At 48.1% G+C, this 17,025-nt stretch overlaps 7 protein-coding genes across 7 annotated transcripts; 3 read left to right on the top strand and 4 right to left on the bottom strand.

Annotated features, from left to right (window-relative positions):
- Window positions 1-1,696: 1,696 nt before the first annotated feature.
- On the bottom strand, window positions 1,697-2,140 carry N7471_011605 (uncharacterized protein; the record flags this gene model as incomplete). The annotated part of the gene is made up of 1 exon (XM_057284324.1): window positions 1,697-2,140. The coding sequence occupies one exon, from the start codon at window positions 2,138-2,140 to the stop codon at window positions 1,697-1,699; it is 444 nt and encodes a 147-aa protein (XP_057130590.1).
- Window positions 2,141-3,513: 1,373 nt separating this feature from the next.
- On the top strand, window positions 3,514-5,898 carry N7471_011606 (uncharacterized protein; the record flags this gene model as incomplete). Its single annotated transcript, XM_057284325.1, has 1 exon — window positions 3,514-5,898. One exon carries the CDS (start codon window positions 3,514-3,516, stop codon window positions 5,896-5,898), a length of 2,385 nt encoding a protein of 794 aa, XP_057130591.1.
- A 1,082-nt stretch (window positions 5,899-6,980) lies between these two features.
- Window positions 6,981-7,391, bottom strand: N7471_011607 (uncharacterized protein; the record flags this gene model as incomplete). The annotated part of the gene is made up of 1 exon (XM_057284326.1): window positions 6,981-7,391. One exon carries the CDS (start codon window positions 7,389-7,391, stop codon window positions 6,981-6,983), a length of 411 nt encoding a protein of 136 aa, XP_057130592.1.
- A 1,113-nt stretch (window positions 7,392-8,504) lies between these two features.
- N7471_011608 (presequence translocated-associated motor subunit PAM17) lies at window positions 8,505-9,306 on the top strand (the record flags this gene model as incomplete). Its single annotated transcript, XM_057284327.1, has 2 exons — window positions 8,505-9,056; window positions 9,130-9,306. 2 exons carry the CDS (start codon window positions 8,505-8,507, stop codon window positions 9,304-9,306), a joined length of 729 nt encoding a protein of 242 aa, XP_057130593.1.
- A 375-nt stretch (window positions 9,307-9,681) lies between these two features.
- On the bottom strand, window positions 9,682-10,808 carry N7471_011609 (enoyl-CoA hydratase/isomerase family protein; the record flags this gene model as incomplete). The annotated part of the gene is made up of 4 exons (XM_057284328.1): window positions 9,682-9,832; window positions 9,885-10,241; window positions 10,317-10,427; window positions 10,486-10,808. 4 exons carry the CDS (start codon window positions 10,806-10,808, stop codon window positions 9,682-9,684), a joined length of 942 nt encoding a protein of 313 aa, XP_057130594.1.
- Window positions 10,809-11,496: 688 nt separating this feature from the next.
- N7471_011610 (Zn(II)2Cys6 transcription factor) lies at window positions 11,497-14,173 on the bottom strand (the record flags this gene model as incomplete). The annotated part of the gene is made up of 5 exons (XM_057284329.1): window positions 11,497-11,583; window positions 11,645-12,603; window positions 12,656-13,977; window positions 14,032-14,058; window positions 14,112-14,173. The coding sequence occupies 5 exons, from the start codon at window positions 14,171-14,173 to the stop codon at window positions 11,497-11,499; spliced, it is 2,457 nt and encodes an 818-aa protein (XP_057130595.1).
- Window positions 14,174-14,902: 729 nt separating this feature from the next.
- Window positions 14,903-16,321, top strand: N7471_011611 (androgen-induced gene 1 family protein). Its single transcript, XM_057284330.1, has 7 exons — window positions 14,903-15,087; window positions 15,147-15,184; window positions 15,235-15,258; window positions 15,315-15,507; window positions 15,555-15,606; window positions 15,658-15,817; window positions 15,866-16,321. The coding sequence occupies exons 1-7, from the start codon at window positions 15,010-15,012 to the stop codon at window positions 16,050-16,052; spliced, it is 732 nt and encodes a 243-aa protein (XP_057130596.1). The 5' UTR covers window positions 14,903-15,009; the 3' UTR covers window positions 16,053-16,321.
- Window positions 16,322-17,025: the final 704 nt, after the last annotated feature.

Below are 17,025 nucleotides of genomic sequence, written 5' to 3' on the forward strand. Positions count from 1 at the left end.
TTACGACGTTTCCTCACTTCATGGCTTTTATCGCTTCTATTTTCTATCTTTAGATTGTTCTGTGCATTTATACCGTTCTCTCTGTCTACACAATTTGGCAATGATAACATATAGCTAGGTGATAGGTAACGAAGTAAATTTGGTAGCTCCTGTCGTTCTCTTTTCTTTTTTTTGCTAGATGGCACGTTGATGTGCTGAATACATTGAAGGTTGATTTATGGCCGTGGGAATCAACGACTGTAACAGCAGTGAACAGTCTTTCCCGCTATGAGCTTAGTAAAATTGTTGAAGTTGCAATTCTAACTTGCTTAACCTGCACGCTTTATTTTCGATTTATTTCCCTCATCAACCTTTACCTTGACCGTACTAGTATGCTTCGTCAAAAGAGATCAACCGTAGGCCTTACATTGGTATTCAATTAGTCCTCATGGGCCGAGAACAGGATAGATTCTCCTAAAGTAGCAATAGAGGAGTAATGCGAAGCAACACGATATAAAGACGTACAATGTGTATCGATTCCCGAATATGTTTTAGCGCCTACCTAGGTAATTTGAATGAGAGAAAGATCTAAAACAACCTCAGCAGCCCGCCGGTATTGCTGCTTCTAACATTTTTCTGTAATTTAAGAGTAAGGGTGATTATCGTTCGGGAAGAGTCCATTTTGGAAGCGTGACAAGATCTCTTCATCATCCTATAAGCTGTCAAGTTCAAGAAAGACCTCATACCCAGTCATAATAAAGTAAATAGCGGAACCAAGCGCAAAAAGATCGGTTACCACACACGCATAATCCCTATGGACTCGAGGCTGATATGACTTTAAGCACTCCCGAGAGAGTCGATCCAGCAATGTGTCGCCATCAACGGACTTCAGCATCCCCTGGAAGTCTGCAAGTAGTATATTAAGATTGCTATCAAGCAGGAGATTCCGAAGGTTTATGTCACAGTAATAACACGTTTTCCATGGAAATAACTGATTGCTTCGGCAGCTTTTTTACACTAGAGGAGCCTCCTGTCAAGAGGTATGAATGACTATGATATGATATATTCGTTCCAAGAACCGTTAGATACGCGCTAGAGAATAAGACCATTTTCTATGAGGCCTTTTAAGGCGATAACATAGGGATAGCCTGTAAGAACATCAAGAAGCTAGGCCTCTATTTAAACGCTCTGATAATCGCCAGGAATGCATGGATATTTCAAGACCGTAAACTCATCAATGGCACCGACGAAACACTCGCTACCGCGACCGATAATCTCTATAACCCCTAGGGGGTAATATCGGGGCACTTCGATGAAATCAACATAGGGCTCAGCATTTACGTGTTTGGTCTAGCCATTCTATAACCATAAGCAATCAACGAAGTCAACAATTACCCCTTGGTACTTACAATTGCGGAAGTCGGTAGAGAAGACGTATCATTCGCGTCAGAGTCACTAGTATTTTGTATCTGACCTCGCAAGGCCTTGAAGATTGAACAAAATACGATATCTAAGGGATACCATATTACTTGGAATAGGTGAAAAGTCCAGGAACAAAGAATGTGCATAATAGTTGGCATGTTACGAAGAGGAGATGTGAAGGGGTCTTAGTGTCACAATTAGAAAATAAATACAGTAGGGACAAATTAATTAAACATTTAATATCGCGCGTGGCCACCGCTTGACCTGAGAAGCCAAGAACGGTGCTAATCGTCATTCACCTATCCGTTGTAGGATCCTCCGGATCCTGTGCCGGTAAGCGCGCATCGCGGTTCTTGCATTTAACTTCCCTCAGAACCTGCACCCAAAACCCATTTCTCGCATCTTTTGCATTTCCTTTTTGGTTTGTATTCGGACCCATCAGGTGATAGTACTTGGCCTCCGTGTCGTGGTAAAATGTGGTCCCGAGCATATTGCCTCGCCTTGTTCCCAGGTACAAACCATTATTGCGGAACGTGTCGAGGGACTCGAGCGCTGCCCCGTGAAGTGGGCCCGACATGGGCAGGCAAAGCGTAAGTCTGAGCAAGACATATGGGGTGGCGTCGTTGAAAAATCGCTCAGGCCAGAGAAGACGTTCGAAGAAAGACTCTGTCGCAGCTTCGGCGCCTAGGTAGCCGATGACAGAGCCGAGGGCGCCAATTATGATCGATGTGGATGACATTTCCGCGTTGTGTTGCTGACGGCTTCGAGGAGGACTGTGAGCGAAATTTGTATTATCTCGATTGAGGCTCCAAGCCAGAGCGGACCGATATAAAGGTGAGGTCAGGTTTCCTCGTTACCTGGAATTCGCTACCGACTGTATCACTGACAGGATGTCAGCTGCGGCCGTTGGTAAAATATACAGGGCGGAAGTACATAGGGGCAAGGCAGAAACAATGGTTGGGGAGGGGGATGCGGTGAATATCGGAGGTTGTGAAAGAAGGCAACAAGAATTCGCCGGGTGCGTGCAGTAGATAGGGAACTTTCTGTGTAATGCGTGGCAATGGTCTCTAATGTTTGCGAAAGATTCGGCCAATGCCTGTAGCCTTGACATCAGAAACAGGTGCGGCGATCTCGAAATATCACGAGCGTGATCGTCATCATCCATCCAAAGACATGACCCTGTCACATTTTGACAGCGTGGCTAAGGGAGTATGTTCCATGTGCCATACGGTTACTTGATAACACGAGTACTAGGCCTAGCCAAAACCCTCCCATGGTGAGCTCAATCCAGCTAAATTACGGTGTATATTTTGGTAAATATGTATGTTTGATTAACAGGTTATCAACCTAAATCTCCTATATGCTGTTCTTAATGACTAGACCAATCGCCATGCAAATTTTAAAGTTATAACTAGCAGTTGTTATGATGCTACGAGGTTGTAAAATATCGTCTTTAATATGATGTTTTGGGGTGGCCCACTGGCTTGTACGTTAACTCACTAACCGGCGCCACCATTTATTGCCATGCATTACGGGCCTCGTGGTAGTAATATTAGTAATATAAATTCTAGAAGAAAACGGCGACGGTCCATAATGCATGGTAATAAATGGTGGGGCTGGTTATAAGTTTAAGGTTATCTGTCGGGCTTGTTTCCAAGGTTGAAGCTCAGACCCGCGTTTGGGCGAGGTCTAGGCAACCGGCAGTTGTACTTACAACGGGAGTGATGTGAACATGTGGCCCATGACATGGACGGTTTCATCCATCCACCAAACGGGCGACTTTTATGACTTCACCAGTTGAAGGGGACTGGAAGCTAAGACGCAGGTTGAGACGTGGGATCGTCAGCCCTGGTTTCTGCTTCCCTGAGAAGTCACGAAATTGGCCGCACAAGCATTGCGTGTAGAAAACCATCAAATTTCTCTCGGGCTATACAAAACTTTCCAACTGCGACGACGAACTTTCTCCGTAAGCAAGCCGCAGTCTTCAGTGTTTCCGATATAAATATAAGACTTGCACTTGCCCGCAAAATGCCTCTACGCGACCTCTTTCATCCCAGGCGATCTAGCCCAAACAGGGGTACTTTTACACGTACTTCTAACAATTCAAATTCTATGAAGCTGGATGAACTACTTGAAGAGATATCACAAATCTCGACTCAGGGTTATGAAGTCCAGCTTTTTGAAGCATTCCAGTGGTGGAGGGAAAGTGCTGTAGCGGACGGCACACTAAACGACGACTCTGATATGCTGGACTTACAATACGTCTTTGGTACCGCAGTCGACCTTGGGTTGGCAAAATGGGTGGCATTAGAGCCTCCCGACGTCGAGGAGTCGAGCGAGCCAGGACCCACCAGGGCCAGGGAAACCTGCACGGAGGGACAAGCCCTCAATACGGATCTGAAGTGGGTTGTAGACCTACAGTTACCGGAACAGTTGAGAAAACTTCCAGAGAAAATGCCCCACAGTGGAAATTATGAATGGCTAGGCCCAGAGCAAACTGGATCGCCCAAGTACCTTTGGGACAGTGTACTTTCCGAAACTGTTTTAGCAACTCCCGAACGCCTTCAACAAGGCTATATCGCCGTCTCGTATACCTGGGGAAGGTTCAAAGAAGGTTACAGCCGAGTCAATGGCACTCCCTGGAATGTCCCGGTTATCAAGCCAAATATTTTTGGTGAGATGCTCAATCAACTCAAAGGTATTATGACCGGTATTCCTGCATGTCGGTATTTCTGGGTTGATGTGCTTTGCATCAACCAAGATGACATGAATCAAAAGAAGGAAGAGATCGCAAAACAAGCTTCTATTTTTGAAGGTGCTAAGGCATGCTTAGGCTATTTATGGTCTCTTGATTATGAGGACGACCTCGCGTATGTCATGGCAAGTTTTGGAGACCAGTTGCTGTGGTCGCTTCTTTTAAGTTCTTCCAATTTTAGAACGGAAAGTCAGCTGAATGGTATCGACAAACTTCCGCCTCATATTCAAAAGAGGCTTGACGGAAAACTGCGTCTAGACCCCTGGTTCACGTCCCTCTGGGCTCTCCAAGAAATGGTGCTGGCTCCGGCGCAGATTTGGATGACAAGGTCCGGCAGCTTCTGCTCGGTGAACGGATCAATAGTAACGACTCGACTTTTTGCCCAAGCACTTGAATTAATGCATTGGGCTTTCGGATTCCGTCGACGGGTGTGGAAATCAGCCTTCGTGGGCAAATGGCCCGTCTTAGACCGTTGGCCCGCGGCAACGGCGATTGCCCAGATAATGCAACAGCACCAGGCGGAAGAAGATGAAGCACAGAAGTCATGGGAGGAGAGCGTGACGGGCGAACAGTTAAATGCTGCGGATATGAGAGTCAGAGACATAAACATTATGTCAGTTATGATGCCTCAGGACCAAGAAATCCGAAACGTTCCCAATTCTCTTCAGCAGAGACAGGCCGACGAAATCATAAGTTCCAAAAACTTGAAGCGCTGGCTTGATTGGGGTTTTGGAGAAGCCTGTCTCAATATTTCGATGCAAGCATCACGATCTGCCATTATAGTTGCAGGAGTAAACCGCCATACAAGCAACCCACGGGCGGAGGCCATGCTGGCTGCGCTCAAAATTGCTCGACTGCCCCAAGAATATAATCCGAACGAGGACCAGACTCCTAGTTCTCTACCGGAGTGGCTCCAACAAGTATTGGTGGCATTCGAGTCTTCTATGTACTTCTATGTCTCTCATTCATGGAGATCCATATCCGAGAAACGGGCAAAATCGTCTACCTTGTTCGTCGAGCACGCTTCAGTCGACACTCCCTTCTTGGCTCACGACAACTTCCGCTATCAATCAGCACCTCTGGTTCCTTCTCTAATGTCTGCTTATCTCCCCAGCATGCTGCCATCAACGGGAACCAGGTCCTTTCCGCCCACTGACTTCGTTTTAAAACAATTTTCCGCATACGTGATGTCGGCCTGGCATATTCACCGTGAAGGCGTCATGCATATCCCTTACGGAGCTGCCATCCAAGACATCCGCACCAATGATATCGGAACCATGACTATCTCGACAAATGGACCCGAACAAGAACTAAACGCTTCCTTGCCATCCGCAGTTCGGGCAATTCAGGAACTTGACTATGTCATAGAATCTCTCGGCCGATCCTGCCGCGTTATTTTCCTCCCGCTACTTTTTATCGGAAACCCAACTGCCGGACTGCCGCATGGTAGCAGCCACACTCTAACCTCAACGGGATCCGACCCTGTCGTTCGGGGTATCGTGATAGTCAGCCGGGGATCCAGCAAACGACACCATTCGATGACCTTCTGGTCAAAAGCAGGGCTGTATTCGGCCACGCTCTGTCGCGTTAAGCCTATCGAGTGGCAGGACGGCATCCTGATTGGTTCCCTATTAGAGGAGTCCACGATTTCTCGACAAAAAGAGCTCTGCGATTTCAACTTGGACAACAAGCCTCATCTGTGGGGGCCGAAGGTCAGGCGACGGTTATTCGACGTTGACTGAGTCATTGAAGCTGATCTGTAATGGGAATTCTTTTCCCATTTTCCTTGAATTGCTGAGAAGTGTTCTCAACGGTATAGGATTGGAACTCTTGCTGGAACCACCGCATAGTGCATTGTAACGATGCCCTATACAACTACAGGTAGGTCAGTTTTCCAAAGCCCGCGATGGGTCAGAGCAAGTGCTGAGCCGGGGGTGTTCCGAATATGAAGGCAGGTAGAGAATTGATTCACAACTTCATTCAACAACACTCAGGTTCCAAATTGATCAAATAATGCACCATTCCAAGTCTCTCACTGTTGGTAAATCTGATTCTGTCGTCTCCGCTAAGTCCCATATCATCCAATTCCAACGAGCACGAGCTCTTTGGTGGATGAATCCCGTCCTTCGAGCTTTGATGACGACTTTTGGACTTCTGGTGCACTATATCTATATCCACCACATGCAACAACTTCCTGCAGGAATATTTACAGGGGGTGCGACTTGGTTAAGCCGCAGAAATGGAGCATAGCAAAGAGAAACAGTTGGCGATATGCTGACCAAAACCCATATTCTTTTGAGTCCTCTCTTCGTGCAAGTCGTTCTCCGAGGACTGGATCTGAAAGTGCTGTCCCTCGGCAGACATGTAGTATCGAAGCATAGTCTGGCGGATGGTGCCTTTGAAATCCACTGGAAGGACGTTATGACATTCGTCATAGCTTTGAGGTATTTGGTGGTTCTCAAGGAAGGTCTTCAAAGATGGAATGATTTCCAAGTAGGTTAAGACGGCATGCTGCGATCTCGTGTGTATCTGGCTAAGGCGTAAATAATTATGGTCTAAAAATAGACCAGTAGACCATGGTAAGTTCCAAACGATTATGTCGAAAACTGAGTTGAATACATGGTTGAATATAGGGTAGTTTACCCGGCGACAGCGAGGTTGATCTAACATAGATCTCAATTAGAACAATACGGCCTTATAACTGACAGAAATCCGGCTGTATGACAATGTATGGTCCGATTCAGTAGTATGCAATTCTGACTATCGCCCGTCCATTGAAAGTCTCGCTACTCAGACCCGATAACTGGAAGAGATACGCTGTAATTTAGCAGCCACCTCCAGAACTAGAGCTGCCTCCTGAATCACCGCTGCTACTTCCACCGCCTGAATCGCTGCTGCTACTTCCACCCCCTGAATACCCACCACCTGAATAACAGCTGCTGCCACCACGGCCAGAATGATGGCTACCGTCTCCGCCGCCGGAATGGTGATGGCTGCTATTGCCAGCTCCTGGGTCGGGATTGCTGCTACCAGCCTCGACATAGTAGTTGCTACCACCCCAGGTAGTCGACGGGGCGGATGTGGAGGAAGAGGTATAGTACGGAATGTAAGTTGGTTTGGACGCAGCGACAGCCGCTTGCTGGCGCTTTCGGTCTTGCTCTTGTTGCTTCACAATTCGGTTCTTTTCTTCCTTTCTTCGTCTGGCTTCTTTCGACCGAAAGAGATTGAGAAACATCTTTCAATATGGAGCCAATCGAGTCGACTAACAATATGTTAGTAGGATTCCACACTATTTGTAGACGTCAAGGTGTACCGTGAGATATAGTTGAAATAGCTTTGGCAAGTATAGCACCTGGAGATATTTATTGGAGATGTTGTTGTGCAAGGTAACCAATTCTTGAGTTTTAAAAACAAGCCCAGACGAGGCTCGCAATGCTGGATTGTGGTAGTGAATAATACAAAAAAGGACGTAAGAGGTAGGGAGTTAAATATATCTTACAATAACCAAGCACTGGGGAAGGATATCGTGCCAATTGTACAGCCCGATTAGGACAGCCCCGGGCAACCGGGCAACACAGCCTCTGATGTATTCTTGGTCTCCACTCACTTAATACAATTGGTTCTCCGTAGATCATACACTCCATTTTACAGAATCATGCTGATTTTGTGTGGTTTTATTATAGCGTCTGACTCTGCCTCGCGTTATCGCACTGTTTATGATTGCTTACGGTTGAAAGTTACATAGCTCGGACCAAATGACGTTGAAGAGCCTCAATCTAGGAAATTTGCATCCGCGGCCTAAAATCCGGTACATACTGCTACACGTGTTTGTTAGAAAGACAGATGTTGAATATATGCACGTATGGGGCAGATGTGGCCCGTGTCATGATTGCTGACGCCTGTCAGAAATATATCCATGGATGGATATGTACTATGTATATAATATACCGGGCTATATGCCATCCCACTATTACTATACACATGTATGCACATGCTCTTCGCCAGATGATTCCACTTTCTGTCGAACACTGGATATTTGCCCCTAAGAATACTTGAGATACCAGGCCTCAACTGGTTATAGATAGCTCATTGTGTTTTAAGCAATCAATTCTATCTCTTCATCCTCCATTTCTTTTGTAGTAATCTTGGCTCATTATAGTCTCCATCTACTTCAAGTATTTTCAGGTGTAACTTATTCCCTAACATATCAGATCAAGATGATGTCGGTTCACGCCCTTCTAACCTTGCGGGCCCATTCCGCTTACATAACCCGGCTCCACCTCCAATTCTCACTTCACTCTGCAGGACTTGGAATCTGCAATTAAACCAATTCCAATACCTCCCCGAAATGCACGCCAATCCCATCAGCATGTCCATCCGAACAGCCATGTCACTTGGCCGACTAAACCCCGCCGCGCCCTCGCTCGCCGGCGCCCTCCGTCCCCTCCAGACCACTCCCCGGATGGCATCCAAGCAACTCACACGCCTTAGCTCCACGACAGCTCGCCCGGTCGCCGCAACACTGAACCTCGACTCCCGGCCACACGTCAAGGTCGCATCGCCATCACCCATCGCTCTGCGCGCAAACTCGACCTCAGCACCCGCCAACAACGAAGTCAAGCTCGACTGGGACTCATTCTTCAAGCTCCGCGCTTCGCGCCGCCGATACTCCCTCGTCTCCTCAGTTGCCAGCTCCGCTATCAGCACCAGCGTCGGCGTGCAGGTTCTGTCTGGGCAGGACCTTGAACATCTCAGTGCGACGGTTATGGGCCTCGACCCATTTGTTGTCCTGGGATTGGCGACCGCTGCGTGCGGTGCTATCGGATGGCTTCTTGGACCGGCTCTCGGCAATGGAATTTGGGGACTTGTGTACAGAAAGTACAAGCCCTCTGTCAATACGGTGAGTAGTTGCAAAACAAATGGGTGGTGATTTATGTCTGGTCTGTGCTAATGCGTTTCTTTCCGTTGTGTAGAAAGAGAAGGAGTTCTTTGATCGCATTCGCCGGTTCCGTGTCGACCCCTCAACCAACTCCATCGCTAACCCTGTTCCCGATTACTACGGCGAGAAGATTGGCAGCGTGGCTGGCTACCGAAACTGGCTGAAAGACCAGAGGGCTTACAACCGCAAGCGCCGAAACTTCATTGCGTAATTTCTTTTTCTCTCTCTTTTTTATCTTGTGATATTGGAGCATTTCTTTTTTGTTCGTGTCAATACGGTTGAATCTCTTGGAGCTTCTGTTCAAAACCAAATCTGGTGACTTTCTTTTTTGTCCGGGCCGGTGTTTATTTTGTTACAATATCATTAGCGGTCTTGGTAGCTGGGGCATTGCAATGTATTGGGAATGACCTTTGATAACGCGGTCAATTTATAGCTATTTTCCGTGAAATTTGTTCAGGACTTTCATCCTTCGGACTGTCTTGTGCACTAAATGAACCAAAACGTGCTATTCGCAATCTATCCCTATTCTTCATGTTTTCAAAAAGACTCGCCTCGCTACTACAACTTCCAATGTCAGGCTTCGGACTTACAGCTTCGAATGTGCCTTTGCTTTAGGATTCCGGCCAGTATCAACCTCCGTCCACCACGGCACACTCGGCGGCGGGTTATCATCAAGGTTAGCCTTGAAGTTCGGCTTTCGCTTCTCAAAGAACGCCGCAACGCCCTCCTTCTGGTCCCTGTCCGAGAGTAAGTATCCGCAGCCAGCTTCCTCATATAAACTTCACTTACTCTGATCCAAACATATGGTTGATGACTCGCGACTCGATGAGATGAGCAGCCTCTGCGGACCCAGTATCGCGCCACATAAGGGCCCGATTGAGGTAAGACGAAGCTGGGCTCACATTCTCCGCAATCTCGGTGGCTAGCTCGAGAGCGCGCGGCAGGACTTGCGATGGGTCGGGGAGGATCTCATTGAAAAGGTCGCCGAAGTGCTTAGATGTAGGTGGGAAGACTCCTCCCGTGCTGACGAGGTAGCTGGCGTTTGAGTGACCGACGAGACGGGGGAGGAAGTATGAGGAGCATGATTCTAGAATTATACCTCGGCGGCCGAAGACGAAGCCGTATTTGCCTTTTTCATAGCCAATTCTAGAAGGATAAGGGACATGCATGTTAACAAGGCGGCTCTGGAGGATATATGTTTTCTGGACGCGATTGACCTACCGGATAATCGCTGGAAGAGTCATGGTCATTCCGACTCCAACAGCTGAGCCTTGCATTGCTACAATTGTTGGCTTGCGGCATCTATGGATGGCTAGTGCGACTCGTCCACCACTGTGTTGGGTTTATTAGCGAGAGTATACAGCGGGATACTGGGTGGACGTCCTCTTACCCATCACGATGGTCCGCCGTCCTACCTTTACCACCCCCGAAACCAAGATCAAGGTCTGCACCAGCGCAGAACGTCTTACCCGCGCCTGTCAAGACGACAACTTTCACGCGCTCGTCGACATCGAACATGGGGAAGAGCTTCTCGAAGTCCAAGACCATTTGCGGTGTGAACGCATTATGTTTAGCAGGACGATTCAGCGTTACGATGAGGACGGAGGTAACTGCCGGCGTGCCTGGGGGGTAATGAGAGACGACGACATGGCCGGTTGTTTCAACGTTTTCATAAGAAGATGGAAGCTCAATAGGATTAGGATCGAAGATCATGATGGATGTTGGGCGATATACTATTTTTGTTCAAGTAGATATAGTCGCTGCGTTTAATTTGCACACTATTATATATCATCTCTCGGTTATATTCTTTAACAGTTCAATAATCGTAAACAGCCTACATTGCAAGCCGCGGCCTCGGCCTCGGTTGGACTGGCTTGGCGTGGAGAAGCTGGGGGATCACCATCAGAGACCCCGCAGCGGAGTCGTAGATTTTGATCTTGACATACATCGTGCAAGGTTGGAGTCCGTTAGATATCCCAATGATAATAGATTTAGCTATGAAGCTATATATATATGCGCTAGAACGAATTGTTCCTTGCAACTTGGAATTCGGCCCGTGTAATGCAAAATGCTGGCCAGTCGTGGAATGGACATGATGATTTAGTTTAGTGACAAGCAGAGGATAGTACTAGGCATAGGTAGTGGAACGTGGACATGGATGGTGAGAGGATATAAACAGAAGAGAAGCACAAACCTGACATGCCAGAAGGCAAACCTTTGGGGCACATCGCACGGTATCTCGCTTATTTAGAAGGTGAGGGAATTATTGAGCCTATCACATCTTCCCAGTCATACTATATAAGCTTAGACCATTGCCAGACGTCACGAGCACCTAGGGTGTGTAAATCAAGGCTGGCAAGACCACCCAATTTTGAGACTTCAACCCGAGAAAGCTCTGATGCTAACCTAGGAACTGACCGCCAGCCAGGGCAATCCAAGGCAGGTCTTTATCCCAGCAGTGCTGCATCAATTGACGTGCATTTTGAATCTAGTGAATACGATGTTAGCAAATCTCTCCAGACGAATGTGAAACCAGTATAGAAGCGTACCTGTTTCATGCCCGAGCTCTCCAACACAAAGAACCGATCCAAAAGCTTATCCCTTTGAACCGAATCTCTGGATTCACAACCGGCCGTGAAGAGCGGGAACAAGGAACAGACTTCAGTGGCTGCCCCAGGGCGCATGCGTCCGAGAGCGTCAATGAGCTTGCGCAAGACCTCCTTCACGGGGAACGAGTCAGGGGGAGACCCAAGGACACGGCGATGGAGATGCAGAAGACCGGCAAATCGGAAGGCTTCCTCAATGGCTTTCATATCCGAGGACTCAATACCATGATGGTGTTCCGGGCTGGTATGAGCACGCTCGCTGATCCCGTCGATATCACCAAGTACGGATTGCGCTTCCAGGACCATTTCCGCAGATGCATGCCAGTCATGTCGGAAGTTACCCATTTCATCAAAGCGTTGGTTGTCACATTCCTGCACCAGCCGTGCGAGACGAATCAAAAATACTCCGGTGCGGGGAGTGAACCCCGTGAAGCAATCAACACCGAACTCATCATGACCGTCGGGCGCGGAGCAAGCTGTCAAGATGGAGTGGTATATCATTAGTGGAGGGCCGGCTTCGCGACATGACAAAGATCCCATGGTGTCGAGATAGCCCAGCCAACGGGCGAAGAACGCCCCAATCCTGTTCCCAGGCTGCGCCATGCTCTCGCTCCGTGCAAGGAATAAATCGCGAGCAAGCTTCAGGTGAGTCTTCCAGGTGATCGGCACTTCAAATGTCCCTGGAGAAACAATCTTTAATGATAACAGCATAATGGCCGTGGCCAGGTGGCTGTCAGTGATGTCTTCATTGGATGACTCCAATGCCATACGCAAGGTTGGGAAAACCTTGCTAACCCAATGAGCGATTCGATTGGCGGGCTCGGGATGACCTAGGTATCGAGCGCGATGACTAGCGGAGTACGCAAGCAGCAAATTGAGGAGGTTGGAATCACCGATTGCCACTGTTTGGTCAGCTTTCTGAAACATAGCATAACATAAAGCAGTACAACTCACTTGAGGGCAAAACTGATATAAATGGATTATTATCACAGTTGTGCGGGACAAGCATCCGAGCAGTGTGGTTCAGGAAATGATGGAAGTACATCAAATTGATAGGGTTCTCCAGCAGCGATGACGGAAGCGGAGACAAGTACCTGGGGACATTGATGGGTACCGGGGAAGCATAGTAACCACTACAAAACTGGACCTGTGGTTCGGGGTCAGGTTGAGAGGCCTGCGAGTGTGAGGACTCCTCGTTGCGCCATTGAGAACTGATCAACTCCAACGCATAGTTGATGTCTATGGCGGCATGGTCGTTGTTGAAAGTCAGATCCTGATCAGGGCGTCCGGAGTCCAATCCATAATTGTCGGTTACACTATTCAGATATGTCTGCCATTTGTTCCGGGCCATTGAAGACTCGTGGGATGTTTGATCAGCTTCGTGATTGCTGTCTGTCGATACCTGATGATCCGGAGTCAATTCATTGTGATAGTCATGTATAGAGCCCATGTTGCTGGTTGTCTCGTGGAGCCTCGGGGACGAGGTTGCATCATTTTCAGCAATCGAAGCTCTGTGTGAATGGAAAAGCATGGAGGACAGGCCGCCAGTATCTTGCGGGCTGTTTGAGGATCCGTTTTGCCCTGTCCCAGACGCAGCGCCAAAATCCATGCCCTGGTCATCATGTGACCCTCGAGAAAGGTGCCCTTCATCACGAGAGTGCGATATAGATGGACCCGAGCAGTGATTGGGAGCATCTACAGGGTGGCGCATGTATGAGACTGGCTGCGACACGGGGTTTGTATGGAACGCAAAGGCAGATAGTGATCTGAGACCGGATGTGTGATTCACCGAACCCACATATGATGGGTTATCAAAACTGTGCTGTCCAAATTGATATTGCAACAAAGGCGCTGAAGATACTGATGCCGTCAATGGAGGAGATTGTTCTGCCCAAGTTGTGGAGAAACGAGGCTCTAATTGGCCCGGCGATGTCACTTCTTCAGAGTCCGAACCGAACCTGGGGGATTCGAAAAAGCCCACTGGTGCTGGTGGACTTGGAGATATTGCTCTGGGCGAAGTCAAGTCCCCGGGATGGGTGTTGATAAATCCATCTGCGGGGTTGTTGCTTGCTGGAGTGGGGAACGAAATCGGGCTCAGGTTGTTGATAGCGAATGAGTCCGAAAATCCAATTACAGCTCCTCCATACCCACTAGATTGTGAATTCGGCGAGTCAATTGACATGCGTTTCGTCCTTCCTCCCCAGTTCAGACGGACACTATAGTCGCAAGGGTCGCCTTGTCGCTGGCAATTAAGACATGCTGGTTTCTCCTCCCCACTACATAGAGAATTGTTAGCTACACGAGTATTATGCAGGAACTGTGCTACTCACCATTTTACCTTGCGTGCTTTGCATGGCCTAGTATGATTGTTAGCCTTGGCAAAGCTTGGGTTGACATCTTAGTAACGTACCAACATCCTTTACGGCTTCGGCGCTTTGGTTCTGGTGCGCCAGGTCTTCTAGGACGAGGCATTGCACGTCAGAGGGTGTCTGGTCGAGTGCCGGCGCCAGCAAAGAGGAAACGGCGACAATCAAGATAACAGAGGCTTGAAATAGCCGAAGATCACTATGTACTGTCCTGCCGCCATACACACTCAGTCTTTTCAAGTTTGTATCAGTCCAGTTGAGACTCCTTACGCCGAAAGCACGTCAGAATTGGCACGCTTTCTGCGTTTCGATCCTGGTTGACCCCAAGTAGCGATGAAGCGATAATCGACCAGACACCCACACCTAGTATACAAGCACATCGAGGTATGGGAGGGAGATGTGCCAGAAACAGTTCGAGTCCCACTGCCCGTCAGCAATGGGAAGGCAAAAGAAGCCGATAGTAACCAGGGTAGTGTCGATATCAGCGACCTCGGAAATGAAACAAGACGTCAAACAGAAGATGGCTCCGTTCAATATGATCAATTGACCCACTAGGTAGTCGACTGACCTCACTCTGTAAACAAAGAGCACAGATTTGCAACAAAAGCCACAATTTTGATGCAAAGAAGAAAGGTTGTCTTTTGGGCGCAGACTAAAGTGTGGGGAAGCACGTGGGAGATAAGGAACAATGAATCAGCCGGGTTATGTTATAATCCGATACCGACCGGCATACCGCGGGAAGCCGGGATTGCCCGCGGACAGCCTATTAGTCCCGCCTGTCACGTGGACTCGTATCTTGAACTTAACGTCATACCTTCCTGTTCCTTGGATGCACATTGGTTCCTTGAGCTGCGCTTTGATAGCATTTTCGGAGGAGTTACTTTCTAAATTACACATTAGACTAGGACTTTAGAGCGCTTGTGTCCTAATTTGTGTCCCGATATGGCCAAATCTTTCATCGATAGGCACCCGCTTCAGTGGATGCCGAGCCCTTCACGTCGCTTGTCAGCCTTGGTTCATGTAAGTACCGTGGTCCTTTCATTGTTATTTCGGTTCAGTACTAACGGGTTGCTTTCCAGTTGGCCGGACTTTCGAGCTTTTTGTGGTCATTCAAATAGTATGGGTCCTTTCAAGCTGTACTTTGAGGGGTTGCTGACATTCTTGAAGCATGCACGAAAACCCTAACCAAGCGTAAGCCCTCGTCTAGTTTCGATACTGTTAACCATGCTAAACTTTATATTTGACAGTAATCAAGCATATGGTTGGCATTTTCAATATCTGACCGTGATTGGCCTGTCGTTGTCAACACTCACTTTTGCGGTTGCACTACTAGCGGATATTACCTCGTCCCGGCGACTGTTCCTGATCAAAAATATCCTATCGACATGCAGTGCCCCCCTTGAGGTTGTGATCAGTGTTTTATACTGGGGTCTTCGCTTGGTAAGTGATTCGATTCTAAATCCGACATTCATCTAACCCAAGTATAGATTGATGAGCGTTTGGTGATCCCCGAGGATATTTTTATACCTGTTCATGCCGGTATGTCTGTAAAAAGTACATTTTGAGATACCCCTAGTAACACAGTTATAGATATCAGCTTCCACGCAACACCGTCGGTGGTGATGTTGATTGACCTGCTGCTCCTATCCCCACCCTGGACAATCACTGCCCTCCCTGCACTGGCGTTGTCTGGCACTATCGCCTTCGGATACTGGTTCTGGATTGAGCAATGCTTCTCCCAAAATGGATGGTTCGTGTATGATCCGGCACTTCCAACGTCACTCACTAATTAGTTTAGGTACCCATATCCTATCTTCGAAGCACTGCCCACATCAGGTCGTATTGGCCTATTTACTCTCAGTGCCGTCGTTATGGCACTGAGCACCATTACGCTGAAGTGGCTCCATGGACGTGTCAATGGATTTGATAGCCTCATGAAGCCGGAATCCCGTCCGGGTGATATTAAGCGAATGAACGGTCTGTAGGTGCATGTATCGCAACAATACTGTCACCTTTCACCTTGATCGGGGTCAATTGGCTCTTGTATCTGCCTCATGTGGCAGGCGGGTTCTAATCTTGAGGTATCCACAAGAAGGAAATTTTGGCGCATTGCATTGATCATAAGCGTCTTGGTTGTCGCCTTTTTTTCCGGGTACATCCATGAATTTTGGGGTCTCCATCATCGCTGCATCTACACCTCATCATATCTCAAACACAAACTATGGTTACAATACTATTAGAATCAAACTTAAACCCAGGACCAATAAGCAAATCATCGCGAGCTTTCCAAAATGGTTTCACTATGCTGCCAAGAACTCAACTGCGCAGGTAGGATGTGTTAAACCGCCGAAAAGTTTTGCGCAGCGAGGTTCCAACAATTAGTCTTTTTAACTTAGCATGTCCACGAGGCGCCTATTACAAACCTTGGTATATCAAACTAACCCCGAATTACAGTTGCAGTTTACCGGTGCGTTGCTGCAACTTGGTGTGCGACGATCACCCCACGCGGGGTCGTCTAACCTTGGAAGCCGTGCGCACTTGAATGCGGGGCTTAGCGTGACTGAGAAAAATCAGGGTACATATACTTAGAGCCCCTTACGGTGTTGTATTGCTGTATGCTCATTGGCACGAATTCTTCGGGGCTACGGAGCAAGAGTCGAGGTCAATGCCGAGACAATCCTTTCACTGTACTGAGTCGGAGCCACTGTCCAATCAAAACATGGGGAAAAGGTCATCACCCCTTGGTGGATCCAAGTGGCTACACGGTCAAAGGCTAGATAGCTGAGGCTTCAACCGCACCACTTCGACTAGCTTCGGACTTTGATTATTAACCTTCATTACAGCCACGTCGGCCGACACCACCAATTTGTTCTCGGCCGAGTGCACATTGCAGAAACGTTTCTGAGCAAAACCGAGGTCTCTCGTTTTAATCAAAAGGAGCGGGCGTTATGGACTTGG

The sequence above is a fragment of the Penicillium samsonianum genome, assembly GCF_028829775.1.
Source record: "Penicillium samsonianum strain IBT 33392 chromosome Unknown utg000007l_segment0_segment0, whole genome shotgun sequence".
In the NCBI taxonomy this organism is placed as follows: Eukaryota; Fungi; Ascomycota; class Eurotiomycetes; order Eurotiales; family Aspergillaceae; genus Penicillium; species Penicillium samsonianum.